Below are 20,371 nucleotides of genomic sequence, written 5' to 3' on the forward strand. Positions count from 1 at the left end.
CCTGTTAATTGTTGCTTTTTATTAATTTATGTTGTAGAGCAAACAGTAAGAATCCCATTGTACTTTTAGTATAATGGCAAATAAAACTATCCAAATCTGAAAACGGGCATCATTTACATTTAGCCGACGCTTTTATCCAAGCCCTTTGAATGGCCATATCTATTGAAAACTGCATGTCCTTCATGCTATGCGTGTTTGGCACCTCATCAAATAAACATATCCACTTGTGCCACTTAATTGACCACCATCTTTAAGAGTACTGTACGACTTACCGGTATGTCAATATCATTAGCATTTTCATCAGCACTCCAAGTAACCACATTTTTCATCTCATTCATAACTGCTGCTAAGTTTTTTTTTTTTTTAAGATTTATTTTTAGCGTTTTTCATGGTCAGACATGACCGACAGAGGAGGAGAGGGTGAACGGGAGAAGAAGTGGGGAGGACATGAGACAACCGATGCCCCGGGAGCGGGAGGAGAGCTCGGCACGGCTGCATGGGTGTGCCAGGCACCATGTGGTGCAGCCATGAGGGGGCGCCCGGCTGAGCTGCATCTTGAGAGAAGGAGCCGCGTAAGAAAGGCTCCACAGGTGGTTTGGAAAGAACAGTTGGCGACAAAAGAGAAGGGTCAACCCTTTCATTGCCACACGACAGCCGGTTAACCCTTTCACTGTGACAATACAGAAGGTTAGCCCTTTACTATCACACAACCGACGGCGATGCTCCATCATTAGCTCTGCGGATGCGGAGCCAATGATGGAGCATTGCCGTCTGTTGTGCGATAGTAAAGGGCTAACCTTCTGTCGTGTGGCAGTGAAAGGGTTAAGATGGCGATGACAAATGTAAATAAATGGTTTAGGGAAAGACTAGACACTCGCATGTATACTTTTGATAAGGTCAATTTAATTAATTTAAAAAACATACATAAAATACAACAATCATATACATAAAGAATAAAATGGTCCATTTAATCGATTAAAAAAATACATAAAAAATAACAATCTTATACATAAAAATTAATAAAACACAATTATATATATACAGATTAAAAGGTTAAAAGGAAGGGGCAGAGCTCTGTGGGCGTGGCTGGTTCTGGAGACGAGAGGACAGGGAGGGAGGACCGGGGCACTTGGAGAGCAGGGGGTTTGGGGTGGGACGTTCCTCGGTCTCCTTCAGCTGGGGTAGAGGGGCAAACACAAGTTCAGTCACTGCTGCTCCATATCCTGTCAGTGGTTTTCAAACTTGGGCAACCAGTAGGAGGCCACGAGGGTCCAACGATGAGGGCAAAAAGTTACATTTTCCATTTTCTTTGGTCAGTTAAAAACAGACCAAAGAGCTCAGGTGTGAAAGCACCCTCAAGCTCTTAAAGGGGACATGCATTATAAATGGCTTTTTCCAGTGTTTAGCATTGTTATATAGTAATAGGGGTTAGTATCAATGGGTCTGCGTCTCCAAATACCATATTGGCGGATTGCTCTCATTCAGTTGAGACAAACGATTTCCTCCTCCAGTTAATTAGGTCATTCTGATTTAACTCGCTCGGTGACGTAACTGGGAGCTGGTGGAGCTGATTGTGATCAGATTGGCTGTGGTTGTAGCGCATAGTGAAACCCGACACTTCCTCAAAAGGGAGAGGCAGAGAGTGAGAGAGGGGGAGAAACGGATAGAGAGAGGCTCATACGCTGCGTTTCTCTGAGCGATCTCTCCTCAGCTGTCTGCCCCTGCTTAGTTTACACACTCGCGACAGAGCACACATACGTCACGCTGTCGTCTCTCTCGAGTCGGGAGCACTAGCATATCACTAATATCTTTGCACATGCTCCCACGCGCACGCCCTTATTCCGATCCGTACAATAATAATCCCAGAGGTATATATTGTCATTTGAAACAAGTTACCAATGCATTGTCCCGTGGGATTATGCCCCCCGTAGGGCTGACCTTCGATTTTTTTTTTGGAATTCGAAGCTTCGGGGCAGAGATTAGATTTTACTTCGAAATTTTTGTGAGACTTGTACAGCACTTTGTTCAACTTTGTCAGTGCTGTAAAGTTTAAACCTTTTTAAATCTTAGTTGTTTAAACCTTAGACAAACTAAACACTTTGCTTCCATGAATTATTGTAAGCAGACATTTGAGGCTTTATAAAAGCAGCACAATGAACACAAATCTGTCAGTGCCGAGTCCGACCTCATCTTAAATAACAGCATTGATTGTTGTAATTAACAGAGAGGCAGAGTTGATTTTGCAAAAAAAAAAAAATCTCTATCATAATCGAATCCCATACCCATCGAACGAAGTATTTAAGACGGCCCTAGCCCCCCGCGGCAAAATTAATTAGTATCCCCCTCAGTCTCTCCCCATCTCTCTCTGTGCCAGTCGCAGACTGTGGATGACTGTCACTCAGTGAAAAAAAATGTGGCTTTTGAGTACTTTATTAGAAATATAAAACAATGATTTTTCTGATTTTTCTAATATAAAACAATGATTTTTTTTTTAATAAAACCTTACAGATGTGTTCAATAGACTCACAGGAATTGTGTAAAGTTGCCCAAATAGTTCTAGGAATAGCAACGTATGTCCCCTTTAACACATTCGGCGCCAGACCCGAGATATCCCGGGTTAACTCGCCATGTGTTGGGCGCCAGACCAGAGATCTTTTATTCGATATTTTTATTCATTATTAATTTCACAGACCTCGGTGTTCCCATATAGGGAATCATTCTGAGATCGCCAAAGTGCAATACCGGCCGCATCCTGCTTGGTGGCAGTATCGCCCACCCTTTGAAACCTTATATCTCACCCTGTGTCACATTTAAACCCCTCCAGGCGCAGAATTTAGACGGAGCCAAGTAAACCGCTTCATCCGACCACTTCGAAGCGCATCTACCACACTCGATCCATAAATTGTGCCAAATTATGTCCGGGACCAGATGGACATCAATACTGGAAATCGCGATCAGACAATTGGAATATTCTTTTTGGAATAACCCTTATCAAAAGGATTACATGACATCAACTTCACCCTACAATGTTTTCATATCGATCCAGCTGATCAGCGTGTGTGGTGTTCAAAACGAATGCAGTTAATTTAACCCTTTCTCCGCCGATGATGTGTTTACACGTCGTTTTTAGTTGTATTTGAACTAGGGATGTCCGATATTATCGGCCGATATCGGCATTAAAATGTGATATCGGAAAATATCGGTATCGGTTTTCAAATTATTATTATTATTTTACATTCTATAGAAATTATGTCCGATATTATCAGCCTACCGATATTATCGGCCGATATCTGCATTAAAATGTGATATCGGTTGATATCGGTATCGGAAATTAAGAGTTGGACAATATCGGTAAAAAAGCCACTATCGAGCATCCCTAATTTGAACATAAGTTAGTCCAAATAGAAACAGTCATAACTAGGGATGCTCGATATTGGCTTTTTTACCGATATTGTCCAACTCTTAATTTCGATACAGATACCGATATCAACCGATACCGATATATGCAGGGTTTCCCCCCAAAAAAACTGAATAATTTCAGGTAATTAATAATTTCACTGGATACATTCAAAAGGCTTTCTAAATGTAAGCATTATCTGTGCAAAATATGATAATTAAAAAAGTTAAAATTAACATTACATATCTCTTGTTGAATTAAACCAACATGCATACTTTTGACAATAAATAAAATAAGAATTGGTTCTTACTTGCTTGGGTAAATAAAGGTTAAATAAATGTAAAAAATTTTTTTTTTTTTTTTACCGATACCGATATTTTCCGATATCACATTTTACTGCCGATATCGGCCGATAATATCGGTCGGCCGATAATATCGGACATCCCTAGTCATAACACATAGTGTGAAAGTAAAAAAATAAAGTACCATTAGGTACCCTGCTACATCTACTGCAGTTTACTTGACTGACATCTGTGTTGTGCATGTATTGCGTGTGATAAGAGTGTAAAAAGTACCTTGTTATTGCGCTCACGGAGAATATTACGTTTCTCCACCTCTTTCATTGCCCTAGGGTCCTTTATAGAAAAGGAGAAAAACGCTTTTAACTGGCATAGTGAACAAGCATAATGTAATGTGTACAATATACCGTTTGCTGACACATCCAGTCTTCATCCATCCGTGTGTTGACATACCAGGTTGCTTACCAGGTTCCTTTGCCCCCTGTCGCTCATCGACTTCAACACCTTATTCAGGTAGGAGACCAGCGCAGACTCGCTAGTGTTGGCAATCAGGGTCAGGTGGTTCAGGATCTAGTCACACAACAAATAACAAGACTTGAAATTTCACGAAAACTATATATACTTTATGTACATATACCCATCATGTCTTATTCTTATTACTTGTATTATTGCACAAATGTCTTATTCTCATCCTATTCTTATTGTATTATTGCACAATCGTTGCGGGCAAGACCCCCCGCATGTCACTGTATACTTGTATGCCGTGACAGATAAAACTCTTGACTAGACTATAATAGCATCATGTCATCTCAAGGAGATTGTGCTTAGTTTGGTCAGTTTCCTCTTTCAATAAACAGATGTAGGCATTCTGCACAACGGCACTTTCGTGAAGCGATTGTGAAGTCCTCCAGGTTCCACAATCTGTTCCAAAATGAAACATGTACATCTTTGGCGGTATTGCCATATTATTATGATTTAACGTCAAGTCTCGAGCACCACATGCACACACACCGTTGGGCCGGCGAGGCGGCACAGAGTATATAGCAGGGTCTTGAGCGTGCGGAAGGGGTCGGACTTGAACTGGCGCAGCCTCTCTCTGGGGAAGACCCTCATAAAGTTGTGCAGGTCCAGCAGGATTGTGTCCAGGTTCAAGCTACCTATGGTCTCTGGGAGGAACTTGATCTTCCTCCATAGACACTGAAAAAAGATAAGCACAAGACTCGCCATGTAAACATTTCTTTAACCCTTTCACTGCAAAGGGTTAACTCTTTTTTAAACTGTAGTGTGGTAGTGAAATGGTTAACATTCTATAGTGTGGTAGTGAAAGGGTTAAAAAGGCCCCATCTGCAATTCCTTTTTGACTATATGAATGTGGGGTATTTTCACATGCATTCTTTGAAGGTTTTATGTGTAGATGGAAAATAAGTTTGGGGTCAAATCAGAATACAAGTGTTTTACTTCAGTGTTCGCAAACATTAACAACATAAACTACAAAAAGAAAAACAGTGTTCGCAAACATTAACAACATCAACTACAAAAAGAAAAACCATGCTCATCTGTAGTCAAACAAAATCCTTGTTTCCATTCATAAATTTTTTTTGTGATGGGGCTACCCATTTGTTTAGTCAACATTAGTTTGGCCTTTTAAAAATCAGAAAGGTCTTTATTGCCAAGTAGTTTACACATACAAGACATTTTATTTGGTCGTTTTTGGTGCGACATTAACTGACAGACAATAAAATAAAAAGGTGGAATAAAATATAATATTAACCAAATTAAGATGGAAGCAATAGAATATAATTATGAAATAAATAGGCCAGGGCTGTACAACTAAAATAAAAAAAGGTGGAATAAAATGTGATAAAGTAAATTAAATAGAAGCACAATAGAATAGTATAATTATGGCTGGAACACAGGCACACAGACTGCTCCGAGCACAGCTTCATATGCCAGCATGTTAAGCCTCAAACTTTTCACACACTAGACGGTTAACCATCTGTAGTGTGGTAGTGAAAGGGTTAACCTTCTGTAGTGTGGCAGTGAAAGGGTTAAAAACATTCTCCTGGTTTCCCCAGAGGTGGGTTTTACCTTCATGACAAGGTCAGAGAACTTGGTGTCCCCGGAAGAGGACATGACGGACTCCTGAAGTAACAGCAGTAGGGCACTGAGAAGGAAAAGGAAAATGTATATTATAGCACTTTACAATTTTGGACCCATTCACTCACATCGACGGCAGAAGCAACCATGCAAGGTGCCACTGCCAATCTGCTCATCGGGTAGTTAGGGGTTAAGGGTCTTGCTAAAGGACACTTCCGACAGGCAATCGAACCGGGAACCTCCGGATTACCAGACGACTGCTCTACCTCCCGAGCCACAATGACTTTGTTTGAATGCTACATCAGAAACAGAGCGGTGGACTAGTTGGTTCACACCTGAGTAGGTTGGTCTGCTCCGCCTTCTGGAAGAGGCGTCCCAGCAGCTTGTTGACAGAGTGGATGACCTGCGGTCCGTCCTGCAGCGCCTCCACCCTGGGGTCCAGCAGCACCGTCAGCAAGCCCGCCACCAGGTCCTTCAGCACCGCACAAGAGGCCTGGAGCGCCAGCCGCTCGATCCCCAGCATCTAGGAAGAGAGAGAGCCGGTTAGCTACCAACCAGACCACAGCTTCATAATTTTATTCCATTTACGGCAGACCAGAGCCGGAGACATCCCAAACAGGTTACACACACGTACAACAAACAACGTTTATCACTGTAGGTATATATATATATATATTAGGGATGTCAGATATTATCGGCCGATATCGGCATTAAAATGTGATATCGTAAAATATCTGTATCGTTTTTTTTTTCACATTTCTATAACCTTTATTTACCCAGGCAAGCAAGTAGGAACAAATTCTGATTTTATTTATTGTCAAAAGTATGCATAATGTTGTGTTAATTCCACAACAAGAGATATGTAATGTTAATTACCTGAAATTATTCAATTTTTTTGGGGGGGAAACCCTGCATATATCGGTATCGGAAATTAAGAGTTGGAAAATATCGGTATAGGTAAAAAAGCCAAAATCAAGAATCCCTAATATATATATATATATATATTAGTGCCGTCAATCGATTAAAATGTTTAACTCGATTAATCGCATTAACAACTTTGGACGCAACAAGGCACTTCCTCAAACAATGAGCTTGGCAAACATCACAGTACTGCATAAAAGTGGTAAGGATCCACTAGACTGTTCATCATACAGACCTATAAGTCTTTTAGATCATGATTATAAGACTACCACCAAAGCATTAGCGAAAAGACTTGAAACCATCACGCCGAAATTGGTAAACCCAGATCAGGCTGGATTTGTTAAGGGAAGATATGCTACCGATAACATCAGAAGGTTATTAAATATAACCAATCATTTGAATCTAAAACAGAGGTCCTCTCTACTCCCATCTCTGGATGCAGAGAAGGCTTTTGACAGAGTCGAGTGGAACTTTCTTTTTAACGTGTTGCAAAAACTTAATATAGGGTCAAATTTTATCCAGTGGATTAAAGCAATTTATCAAACTCCAAAAGCAGCAGTTATTACTAATGGCAATACATCTGATCCGTTTCTCTTAATGAGGGGAACAAGACAGGGGTGCCCAATGTCAAGCTCATTATTCGCAATAATAGAAATTTTGGCTGCATCTGTACGAGACAACATTAACATAAAAGGAGTGTATATCGATAAGGTTGAACACAAAATATCTTTATATGCTGACGACATTGTTCTATACATTGAGCAACCAGAAAACTCCTTATTACATCTGTTGTGAAGGGCCAGATTAAAACTGAGAATCTACCTTTATTGTTTGATATACTTTGTATATTATTTATATATACACGGAATATCCCTTTACCTGCATTCAAACCAGAGTAATATTCGCTCTCCTTATTGGACAGCGCCCTAGGCGCCACCTCGCAAGCCCCCAACGTCAGGTTCAAAGACAAGTTCAGGCATGTCAGAACATGCCCGGAGACAGCGTATTGATCCCAGACAAGGACTGCGGTTTGGGACTAGATAATCACTTAAGTATATATACAGCGCAAGGTGCGCACAGCAGTACCTTACCCCACCTTACCCCGATCACCTGCTTGTCCATCAAAACAAGCCAACGTAGTTCATCGTGGTGAAGTGAGCAACCGTGCGTTGAGAACATGTGCGAATAGAATAGTAAAGTGTCAGAGTTTAATGCAGTAACGTCAAGTTCGACCTAATCTAATGTGAAGTAAATAGTCGTTCATTTATTGTATATTGTGCGGCCACAGTTCGTTCGTGTGTAGCATTACCCAGCGGTTCGTCGTGTTTTAGCTAGTGTACCTTAGCCAGGGTGTGTGGCCTAAATACGTCGCCCACACCCGAGGAGGCTGGCTAGCTGTCATCAGTGCTATCGAGCATTTGGATTACAATTATTGCTTTGCTGCTGATCGTTGGATTTACAAGGACCGACTTCTGTACGTGGAGTCCCTTTATTCCTCATTGAATCAGACTGAGTATCCGAACATTCCTCTACCCTCTAGGCCTTACAACCCCGGAGGGAACCCAGTGTCTCCAGGCGGTACCAGCGTTGCCTTCTACAGTTGCTATTATACGACCGGTGGCATCAACTTAGACCCATCGTAGGATTCCTGCTATTCTTAGTGACTCATGCTATTGACTGACTTTACGCATATTCTTCGCCATACAAGCGCAACCCTAATTCTCATTCTGTAACCTAATGTTGCATAATAATAAAATACCCTCAAATACTATTTCTTTGTCAATGCCGTGTTCTTGTGAGTGTTCACCATCTATATTCGATGTACTGTCTGGCCAGTAATTAAAGTACATAACTAGCAGTGGTTTAATCTATCACAATCTTTAATACAGTCAGGGTTTTGTAACCCCTCAGTTACAACATCTGTATAACACAATCGAACAATTTGGAAAGTACTCAGGATACAAGATAAATTATAATAAATCTAATGCATGTCTCCTACATATGAAACCAACAAAAGAAATGCAGAAATCCTACCCATTTCGATGGTCACCAGGAGGCTTCAAATACTTGGGAGTACACCGCAATTAAATGATTTTTTTGAAAAAAATTACACTCTCTTACAATTGAAATTAACACAGATCTAGGTAGATGGGACAAACTACCCCCATCCCTTCTAGGAAGGATAAACGTCATCAGGATGAATATCCTTCCGAGATTGAACTTTCTCTTTCAAAATGTACCCTGCTACCTATCTATAACATATTTTAACATATTGAATAAACGTATCTCAAAATTTATTTGGTCCAATAAAAAACCAAGGATTAAATTACTGACTCTTATGAAACCTGAGTCCATGGGTGGTCTAGGTCTTCCCAATCTCCAACACTACTACTGGTCAGCCCAACTTCGAACTATAGTATCATGGTCATTGGGAGGACCAGACTCACACTGGATACAGATAGAAGCGGGACAGGTTGATCCTTTACCTCTAAACTGTTTTTTATAAAGAATTGACAAAATAGAAAATATAAAGCAATATTTCACGGTTGTGAATACCCTATCTGCATGGAAAGATTGCTCGAAAAAGTTTGGCATAACTAAATGCATCTCTGTTTATTCACCTATTCATCAAAACCCTGACCTAAAAAAATATTTTCATTCAACTGATATAAACAAGTGGAGACACTTGGGGGTAACTCAACTTAAAGACCTTTTTCATAAAAACTGGAAATTAAAAGCATTTCAGGAGCTAAGAGAAGAATACAACATTCCTAACTCAGACTTCTTAAAATATATGCAAATTCAAAGCACTTTAAGTTCACTTACTAAAGAAAACAAGTTAAGCTTTGAAATGACAGAATTGGAAGAAAAACTAACTACCTCATCCACAATTAAAGGTAAAATCAGTGAACTATATGAAATTCTAAATAATGAATGCCAAACAGTCTTCCCAGCTCTATTAAGATGCTGGGAGACTGACCTGGCAACGAAATTTGAAGAAAACAATTGGCAAGATATCTGTGATCGAACTTTCTTTCCCTTTACAAGCAATAAGATCAAATAAAGTAATTTCAAATTTATTCATAAATTCTACCTTACTCCTGTAAAAATGCACAAAATCTCGAAAGAAAACTCACCAAATTGCCCAAGATGTAAAATTAAAGAAGGAACATTTCTGCATATGTTCTGGCAATGTAGCAAATTGAAGCATTTCTGGAACAAGATCCACTTATTTACTAAATCTGTCATGGAGTTGGAATTTGAGTTATCACCATGTGTCTATCTATTAAATAATATAACAAACTGCCACTTAGACCAAAAGAAATGCAGACCGTTGGTATACATAACATATTTTGCAAAGAAATGTATACTTCTTCTATGGAAAAATGAAATCGCACCAACATTCAATATGTTCATAGAACAAATATCTCAGTTTCTTCCCTTAGAAAAGATAACGCTTGAAAAGCACAACCAGGGTCACTTATTTCAAGAACTTTGGAATCCACTCTATACTCAACTGGAAACTCATAATGTAGTCCTATAAATGTGTCATATCTAAATAACAGACTTGGAGTTTTAGCAGATTAGATTAGCTGATCTGTTGAGGCTCTTTGTCTGTGTATAAGTGCCTGGTTGCCTGCGCATGGCTGTCAAAACCCCGCCCCCACGGGGTCGGGTCTGGGAAAGGGAGCTGAACACGCAGCGGCCCGGACCCTTCTCTGTCGGAGTAGCCATCGATAAGCGGGTGTGAGCAACTGGGTGCTATAAAATGTCACTGTTTACAATACCGACATTTGCACTTTTATTCCTTATTCCTTATTTACTTATGATTTACCTACCGTCCCTTTATTTTTATTATTATTATTCTCTTTTTTTTGTTGTCTAATTGTTTATTTGTGTGTATGTGGGCAAGTGTATGTGTGTATGTATGCCTGTATACGCGTGTGTGCGCATGTACGTGTGTGTATGTCCCAGTGTGTGTGAGTGAGAGATGGGAGAATGGATTGAGTGGGGAGCACAAGGAAAATTGTTAAAAATTGTTCATGAGTGACACTGAACATTCTGTAGATCTGTCGATTGAATGTGAAACCTCATGAAAAATAAAAAGATTTAAAACGATTAATCGCATTTTCTTTCTACCTTAAACGGATCTTTTTCAAGTTCCAAGTTTTAATACTCTTAACATGAGTCAACAAATGCTTGCTTTAAGCAGCCATTTAACATGGATGACCCTCATGCATTGCAAATTTGCATCAAATTCAAAACAGAGTGATGCACAAAATAATAATTTAAAACAATGAATAAAGTGTGCATGAAATAAGGATAAGGGAAAGAAAACGTTCACCCACACAAGGGCTGAGTAATCACACACCCCCCCCCTCACACTCTCCCAGCTCTCTTTCCCCTTCCTCATCTCTCACCCCCCCTCTCTCACACACACACTTCAGAAACAAACATAGCATCAATGAGAGCATCAATAATACACCCGAGTGAAGTCTAGTATTAAAAAAAAAAAAAAAAAAAAAAAAAAAAAAAAAAATCGTAAAAGGTAATTGTGAGTTAAAAAAAATAGTGGCGTTAATAGAATCGGGCGACTTTGACGGTGATCTTGAGGAGCATTGCAGACGAGTCAATTTAAACTCTCCTCTATATTCACTACCAGACTATATAATGTACTACAGTATGTCTGTAGTGTGGTAGTGAAAGGGTTAATGTCACAACCTGCACTAAGAGCAAAGGGCTCTTTCAGCAGCAATGGTACTCGACATGCTATTCACTACTCTGTTAGGACAGGGGTTCCCAAACTTCTCAGGCCGCGACCCAAAAATAACGGGGTCAGAGAGCCGCGACCCCCACTATTATAGGAGGTAAAAAAAAAATTATAAATGGAAATGTATGGTTGAAACAGGCACACGTTCAAACGCACACACTAATAAGCATTGGAGGCTTTTAACCAGGGCCAAACTGGGGAAATCATTCAGGCCAGGAAATATAGTGCAAAATATAGCCCCATTCAGGCCACTTTTTAAGCAGGGGGTCTGGGGGCTAGCATATGTATGATTAGCAACAACACTGATTTTGATGGATTTTCAGTTTTTTGTAATGTCAGATTGAAAATAATACAATCTTTTATTAAACTTCAGCCCTGATCATAACACTACATATTAATTTTATAATTCTAACCCTTTAAATGCCAGTGTGTGTGATGGCATATACAGTATTTGCAATATATCAAATGCAAAGTAGATTTGTCTGGGGGGGATTATTACAGGCTAGCATGTGCCAATGATTAGCAACAACAGTTTTTTGTAAGGGTCCCGCCTCCACCAATCACATGCGGCTCCTTTTGTGTGTGTGAGAGCAAGAGAGAGACCCAATCCATTATTATTATTATAATTATAGAGAGATAGTTCTCCAACTTGTGCGAGTTGCAGTGACCTCCTGGTTGTTCCCCACCTAGGTTATCTAACTATTGCGCTGCTGCAACTAGAAACACTGTCCTGGCCTGCTTCTAAGTTCAGTGGCCTGACTGCAAAAATAAATAAATAAAATTGTTTCCCTTTTAAATATTTTTTTTGTATGAGTCTATTCAATCAGTTTAAACCAATGGGGGTTTTCTTCACAGTTGCAGTTAAAGATTAGGCTACACTAATATTATAGTATAAGATGTCACCATCACTTTCATACCAACCTTATTGGATTATTTATGAATATAACTCATTTAATCAGATTAATCACTTTAAATATATATATATATTTGTTATAGAGTAAATTATTATTTTTTAAAGCTTCAATAGAAGCTTTGAATGTTAAAAAATGACATTCGGTTAGTGGCGAGTGCCTTGCCCACTGCGCCAATCAGCCGCCCCACGCTCACCTAGGATTTGACTTGATTAAACAAAGCAGTCGGGGCAATGGCAAGCCGAAAACGGTTGCAAGTGTTACACTTTACAAAGCTAGATGCAGACAACGCTCGCTGCAATATTATATACAGTATATATATTAACAAATTCTAAATAAATAATAAATTATTTGAAGTTTTGAATTCTCTTTTACAACTGAGGTAGGTAGATTACATTTTTAGAGACTAAAGTACCGAAAAAAGGAACAGTTGGGTACCGGTTCAAATGTGAAGGTACCCAACCCGTGACAACATGAGGGGGGGGTAAATAAATAATTCAGTGCCAATCTACGCCTACAACAAGAGGGCACCGAGTTGCACCCATTTCACAGAGGAATATTTGAGCAGAGCAGCCACCAGTTTCAGGCCTCTTCTTTGTCCACAGTATACTCACAGTCAGCATGGTGCCCATGATGCAGGTGTAGAGCTTGGGGAGGTCTTGCTTGGGCTGGTGGCCCGTGAGTCTGTTCTGCACGAGGCCCAACTGGAGGCAGGCGGCGGCGAGGAACTGGTCGACGTGACCCACCATCACGTCACACGACGGGCCGTCCCGGATCATCATTTTGTCAATCTACACACAATGAGGGGGACATGTGAGATGGCTCACACACTACTGTGTCGTGTGTGTAGAGGACATGGCATGCCGGTGTGTGTTGGATGTATACCTGTGTCAGGGCCTGTATGCTGCTGTCGATGTCTCCAGAGGCAAACTGAGTTATAGCCAGGTGGAGAGTGGCGGCTACGCTTGCGTGGAGATCTTTAGGGGGAAGTGGTTGGGCTCTGGTAATGAAACTGAGACAGGAAAAAGGATTAGCGTCTCAACTTAGAGATTCATCAGACCAGCAGTATTGTCATCTACACCCAAATTTTGATCGCCATGCCTCTTTTGGGGGAAAACATCTCGGGGAATAAATAGTGGTGTTTATTCATAAACTATAACTTTAGGACAAAACTTAGGGATATAAAAAAAATCATATTGAAGACCATCAAGGCAGATAGTCATTACATCTTAGTTGTAAGTCACTGAGATTCATAAGCGTAATATTAAAGGTAATTATAAATGGCCTTTTCCAGTGTTTAGCATTGTATCCTAGCAATTGGGGATTATATCAATGTGGTCTGTGTCGTTAATTATCATACAGTCTAGTCTCGAGTTCACGAGATCTTCCCTCACTCAACTAAGCTGTTCTGATTTGACGGTATTGCTGACGTGAATAAGGTACTGATTTGCAGTAACGCCCCCTCTATGGTTGTAGCGCATAGTGTAACCCGACACTTCCTCAAACGGGTTTTGACAGAGAGGCCGAGAACGGGCGAGCGAGAGAGAGGGACCGGCGGGACCGTGCATAAGTGTGTAAATGTGTGTGCACCATCTCTCTCCCTCGTCGGAGCATTTACACACAAACTTGACTGCGTGTGTGTCGGGACGCATCTCTCTCGTATGTATCACGCTGTGTGGGTGACTGTCACCGAAAGCGCTTATGGGCGGAGCCCATCCAATAACAGCCTGAAATCCTGAGGTTGAAAAATTATGCTTTTGAGTACTTCATTAGAAATATAAAACAATGCATTTTTTTGAACAAATGAAAAAAGAAAAAAAAAACACACTTCCATAGACTCACAGGAATTGTGTAAAGTTGCCCAAATAGTGCAGGGAATAGCAATGCATGTCCCCTTTAAGTCACTGAGATTCATAAGCGTAATATTAAAAGTCCAGGTAAGGAAATTAGGAAACATCCTACACCCGACTGATGTTATCAGGCCCATTTCCCCAGTGGTGTGATGCCCAGTGGAGGCCAGTGTTGGAAAGAAATTGCTTGACTTAAGATGATCCAGCGGAACGCTTACATTTTTGGAAACGTTTCATTAGTGCGAGTGTTTATACAGGAAAAATATAGCGGTCAATAGGAACCATGTAAGTTTTCCTCAAAAGTAGGCAGGGTTGCGCAAAAAAAAATCCCAGGTGTGCCGGTCTGATGAATGCGGTTATCAGACGTAATTTTAACATGGTGGCATGCACACACTATAAATAATGTTTTTTATCTTTAGATGACAATTGAAGCTAGATTTTCATCAATACCAGTGTGGCAGCCTAATATTATAACCATTTCCAAGCATACATTGTGCTCAAACACCAGCTGCTTCCAGGGTCATGCGCTTCTCCGTTAGATAAACAACATAATCTACATATCATATGTATGGTTTTTTTCCAAGATGGGCAGTTTTGGGCACTGGAACACATCAAGCTCATAATTCAAATTACATTTTCCAATTGGGAACTTCCGACCTCAATACTTTGAATGGACTGTCAGACGAGTCATCAGCTGGATCTCAGTCCCTGGACCTAAGACACTAGAAACATCATATCCAACTGCTTAGGAGACCCTATGGTCTGGGAATGCAACGCTACCTGGAGGGCAGCTGAACAGAACAGCGTCAACTACTCAAGAGATGGGGAGAGTGAGCAAAGGAGCAACCACCATTATATCTCTAATGAAGACGAAATAGGTGGCGCCGAATTTGCCTCCAATGGCGCACTAGTTGCAAGACCGCATCTGGTCTGTCGTGTAGATGGGGAACTACTCTCCCTAGATTACTCTGTTGAGGCTCAGAATGTGTGCGCGTGTGTCTTACTCGGGCCAAGGAAAAGGCTCCACGTCGTCAATTTGCACCAAGTCCGGTAGCTCGCAGACGGAAGGACAAAGGACGCAAAGGTCGCCGAGCAGGTCTTGATCAAGGGAGAATTCGGCTGGGGTGTTGGCAGGCGGGGCCTCGCGCTGGGCCACCAGAGCATGTGAAGCGGCCCCAGGGTGGGCGGGAGGGACCCGGTGTGCCTTCTCCTCCACCTGCTTGGGGGCCGGGGCAGTCTCTTTGGCTGAACGCTTGATCCTCTCCTCCAACATGCTCATATCCTTCTCGGACAGCTGGGGAAAGAAACTATAGTTATTAAAGTCTCTCCTTGTACACGTGTGTGGGGCGCTGGCACACGGGCACAGAGAGCACATATGACGAGTCAACATATAACATATCATGGCAGTTAGGATACCTATGTACACTGCACTCATGTATACTTTACTTCCTCAATAGTGTATGGCTGTCAAAATTAATGCTTTTAATCTAGATTAATCTATGGAGTGAAAAATCTTCAATAAACTGTATTCAAAGAAAGCTATTAAAATAGTCTGTATTGATTTTACATTAATTCCATGATTTTACTCAAGTAAATATCTGTTACAAGCTTCGGTCTCATGTAGAAAAATGCTATTTTTAATGTAGATTAATTACAGAAAGTGAAGTTGAGATTAACTAGTTAGATTTTTTTTTATCTATAGACAGCACTATTTATTGTAACATAATATAACTGACCCTCATCTGCACCTTTGATTACACTGCCTACTTCCTAATTTTTACTGTACTATAATTGTATTGCCTATATTTATGTCTTCTACTATTACCATGCCCATATCTGTACCTCCCCCATGCTGCCTGGATTTCCCCAAGTGGATCAATAAAGGAATATCTCCTCAACAGTTCAAAACAGCCAGAGAAAGTGCTTTTCAGAGACATGAAAAGGCCAAACTACAAGGTTTTCATGTTACGACGTTAACATGACGAGGAGAAAAGGAAAGCAGTGCAGGGCTCAGTGTAGATGTAGAAGCTGCGAGATGATGTCATACATTGCCGATCAATTTGTAGACCTGCTCTCCGCATGCCTTGTAGACCACCACCACGGTGTTGAGGGCTGCATTGCGTACAGACGTGTCCCTGTCTCCAATGTGCACTGCGATCTCCTTGAGTGCTTTGGAAGCGGTAGGCTGATAGACGGAGACACCAAACTGCTCAATGAGACAGCCTATCTCCTCCAGGCACTCTGTACAGAGAGAGGGAGAGAGAACATGCAGTACAAAACATTAAAAACACATAATTTGGTACGCAGCATTTCCAATATTAGACAGTGGTTCGGGAAGTAGAGCAGTCGTCTGGCAATCCAGAGGTTGCCGGTTCGATTCCCGCTACTCCCGGGCAGCTTGTCGAATTGTCATTGAGCAAGACACTGAGGGGGCTTTCTCACTAGGCATCCGGGGACGAATCGGAGCACGATCGCCCCAAAAGTAGTGTAATGAGAACGCTACGTTCCGTCCCCGGGGACGGGTAATCGGGACCACTTGAAAAGGTGGTTTGGGGAGCGAATCAGCGTCCCCGGGCACAGAACGATTGCAAATGTGAGCACAACTGCACCAAAACACGGAAGAGGCTTGCTGTAATAAGTGCTTCTGTCCGAGTTGAGTTCTAACCTGCTTGCCCAGAATAGAGTTGTATTCATACTACAATTTAAAATTATTATTTAGGTCCGTTTGGGATAAGTCTATAAAGCTGATCCAATGAGGGAAGCTGCAATTATGTCTTTTCAGATGCTAAGATTGTGATAAGATATGTGCCCTCTCATACCACCTTAACGCGCCGTGTCCACTCGCTAAACTCACTTCTCACGCTTCTCTCTTCCTCCAAACGTAACAAACGCGCAGCTCTGTCTATGGGCATGCGTGCGTTAAGGCTGTTCCCAAAACCCGTTTTTGGGATTCGAACTTCCGTCAGGGTTTTTCCGAACAGATGTTCGAACCTTCGTTTTTAATTTAAATTTTTTTTTTTTTTATAAATATCCTCAAACTAAATCCTCAATTTGAATAAAGTGATTAAATTAGTCTCTAATGAATATAACTCAGTTTTTAATACTATAATATTAGTGTAGCCTAATCTTTATCCATTCTACAACTGAAGAAAACCCCCATTGGTTAAAAAAAAATAAAGAATTTGAATGTTTATTTAGAATTCGAATGCCAACGTAACGAACGAAGGTCCGAATGTTTGGGCTCAGCCCTAGCGTGCATGCATGTGCGTGTACATGACGCAAGTTGGGCGAGTGTGTGCGTGTGTCCGAGAGCCGAGGGAGAGATGAGAGATGAGAGAGAGAGAGAAGTGCTGCCGGTAAAGCACGTCTCATTCCATCTCATTTGATCCCGAAATGCTTTCGCAGAGAGCGAAGAGCAAAGAAGGAGCGCCAGCTATAGCAAACCAACTAGGCGCATACCGCCACCTGCTGTATCGGGGTGTTGCTCCCTCAAGTGTGCTCGGGGACGAAACCAGATTGGTAGTGAGGAAGCTGGCCAGCGGGGGAGTGGGGACTATCGTTCTCGAGGACGGAACGGAGGCAACTGTTCCTAATGAGAAAACGCCCTTAACCCCCAATTGCTCCCGATGACCAGGTTGGCACCGTGCATGGTTGCCTCCGCCATCGGCGTGTGAGTGAAGGGTAAAAATGTGATAAAATTTGCGAACGCTTAAACTATATCTTAAATTATGGCTATGGGTCTAATGCACCCGTCGCTTATCAATGACTTGCTTGCAGTCAACATGTATAAAACGGATTGTTTTTTCATGGTACATTTCAGTTTTGAATAAGAGTATAGTTTGAGATTTCTAGTAATTCCAGAGAAATCAGTGATAATAGCTCTTTAGTGGAATACACAAAACACGTAGTCATTTTTCAGCTGATTTATGAATAGTTTTCAAATAAACGCTAGATTATCGATAGTATATGTGTCTTTATGCACGCTAGAGAAGCAGGCTGAAAAATCGATTATACGTGCCTTGCTCGGCACACTCCGATTGTGGAGGAAAAAAAATCTGATTAACCCAATACTGGTCAAATAGAGTCCTTACCTCACATCACATGTTCTGCAAAAATATTAATCCAATTACTGATCGCCATTCCAAATATTGATCACGTTTATTGATCCAACGTTATAGTCCAAAACACATAATCGACCCTTCTCCCAGCCTCGCCAGTGAATGTGATAACACGATAGTGCTTGCCCGAGAAGGGAAACCCCGGACCGGAGTTTTTTTCTGATGCAGTCCAATCCAATGATGTGCAATACCATCCGGGAGACGATAGGCGGCGGTATTTGCCCTTTGCGAGCTCAGACCCATTCCCAATGATAACGTCAGGCTGGATATCACTAATAAAAGAAATAACGATTAAAACCAGAGTTTTCTTGGCACACAACGCATGGCGAGTTAACCCGACTAATCTCGTGGTTGGCCCTGAATTAGTTAAAGGGGCAAATAGAGTTCAGTCCATTATTTCTTGGGTCAGGCAATACAGGGTTAAGTTCACAATCCCATGGCCGTTTCTATACTGTAGTTGAGGAGATTACTTTTACAGAGTGAAATTGTAAAAATTAAACCAATCCAGTTTGCGAGGACCGCTTGGAACCCCTTGAGGACTTGTGGGGGTCCCCGAATCTCCACTCACCAGCTCTCTGTTTGGAGTTCTTGGACTTGGTGCCCTCCATGAGCAAGGGGAAGATCTTGCTGGCAGGGTAGACCTTACACAGCATGCCCATGATGCCCCGCACATCCTTCCTGACCACGTCCTTCGACTCGCCCATCTGCAGGGGAGGGAGAGAGTGCCAACAGAACCAACAAACAAGCGGCCGAGTCAATGGAGATGAGCCACTGCCACCAGCAACTCGACTGATAGTCATTTAAAATAAAGTTCAGTCTGTTCATCTCACTTCAATCATTTTTATTGCAGAACATGGTATTTTCTCAAGCAGACAGATGTCAACACTGTAAACTGTGTTGCATGTACCTGACAAACTGAACTGTTTGTATTACAGTCATATTCCAACTTAACTGAATGCACATGTGTGGACTACTGTACTATTACAGGTATTGAAATAAACAATGCAACTTCCTTATACAATTCCATTTAATTTTTAATAAATAATTAAATATAGATACTTGCCGTCCCTGTATCGATACAGTATCGCCACGCAAAGTATCGCGATACTACTACGTATCGATATTTTCCCCCACCACTAACTGATAAGTCATTTAAAATCACAATATCATGAGATTTTCATTATCGTGATCGCAAAAACGTACAATAGCAGCGTGGGCTGGTATTGACGGTCCACCCACTATACAGACCTTGAGGACCAGGTAAGGGATGAAGGCGTTGGCTTCCGAGTCACTCAGGTGGTAGTCCTGTCTGCTGAGAGAGACGAAGAGCAGCTTCAGAAGCTCCAGGGCCTTCATCAGCACGCTGGTGTTGGTGTCAAAGAAGCGCAGGGTGAACCACTTGAGGACCAAGTCCAAGCAGGACAAGATGGCCTCGTTCTCCGCATCCAGATGCTGGTGCAGGTTCAAAAGAGGGAAGAGGAGTCAGTCGCACTAATATATACAAGATCACTCAGAAAAACATTCTGCCCTTTCATATGTTGAAAGATTGGACACATTCCCATTATAGAGCTCTGAACACATCTCATCTCAATACTAAATACTTAAAAAAATATTAAGAACGGGAGTGGTTCTTGTATAGTAAATAGATGGATACAGCAAGATAGCATAAGGACATATGTACACTACAATACTATAAGGACATATTGTATAGCATAGTATTGTATAGTAGTGTACATAAGACCCAGTGCCTCATCTGTAGCCAACACTGTATTGCACTATCGCAGGACCTTAGCATGTCTTTTACCATGCATTTAAAAAAAATACTTAAATGTACATTATACCCGTTACGTGTTATTCTTATTACTTGTATTATTGCACAATCGCTGCGGGCATGACCACCCGCATGCCTTGTATGCCGTGACAAATTAAACTCTTGACTTGATCAGAAATCCTAAATAAAGTGCCGTACTAATCGACCACAGGAGAAAAGGTAAATTACATAAGTTA

At 41.3% G+C, this 20,371-nt stretch overlaps 1 protein-coding gene across 4 annotated transcripts in view; it reads right to left on the bottom strand.

Moving 5' to 3' along the window:
* Positions 1-891: 891 nt before the first annotated feature.
* Positions 892-20,371, bottom strand: part of LOC311239952 (cytoskeleton-associated protein 5-like) — a 71,271-nt gene continuing 51,791 nt past the window's right edge. For 3 of the 4 annotated variants that reach the window (XM_084328399.1, XM_084328398.1, XM_084328401.1), the window contains 12 exons: positions 19,613-19,816; positions 18,933-19,068; positions 16,294-16,487; positions 15,251-15,540; positions 13,282-13,408; positions 13,011-13,187; positions 6,129-6,316; positions 5,785-5,860; positions 4,708-4,893; positions 4,150-4,266; positions 3,973-4,032; positions 892-1,176 (listed from right to left, as the gene is read on the bottom strand). In XM_084328399.1, coding sequence (XP_084184525.1) covers positions 1,054-1,176; positions 3,973-4,032; positions 4,150-4,266; positions 4,708-4,893; positions 5,785-5,860; positions 6,129-6,316; positions 13,011-13,187; positions 13,282-13,408; positions 15,251-15,540; positions 16,294-16,487; positions 18,933-19,068; positions 19,613-19,816 — 1,878 coding nt within the window. In that variant the 3' untranslated portion in view covers positions 892-1,053. The remainder of the gene's footprint in view (positions 1,177-3,972; positions 4,033-4,149; positions 4,267-4,707; positions 4,894-5,784; positions 5,861-6,128; positions 6,317-13,010; positions 13,188-13,281; positions 13,409-15,250; positions 15,541-16,293; positions 16,488-18,932; positions 19,069-19,612; positions 19,817-20,371) is intronic. The other variant, XM_084328400.1, reaches the window with a different exon arrangement.

The sequence above is a fragment of the Notolepis coatsorum genome, assembly GCF_963971535.1.
Source record: "Notolepis coatsorum genome assembly, chromosome: 14".
NCBI classification, from domain to species: Eukaryota; Metazoa; Chordata; class Actinopteri; order Aulopiformes; family Paralepididae; genus Notolepis; species Notolepis coatsorum.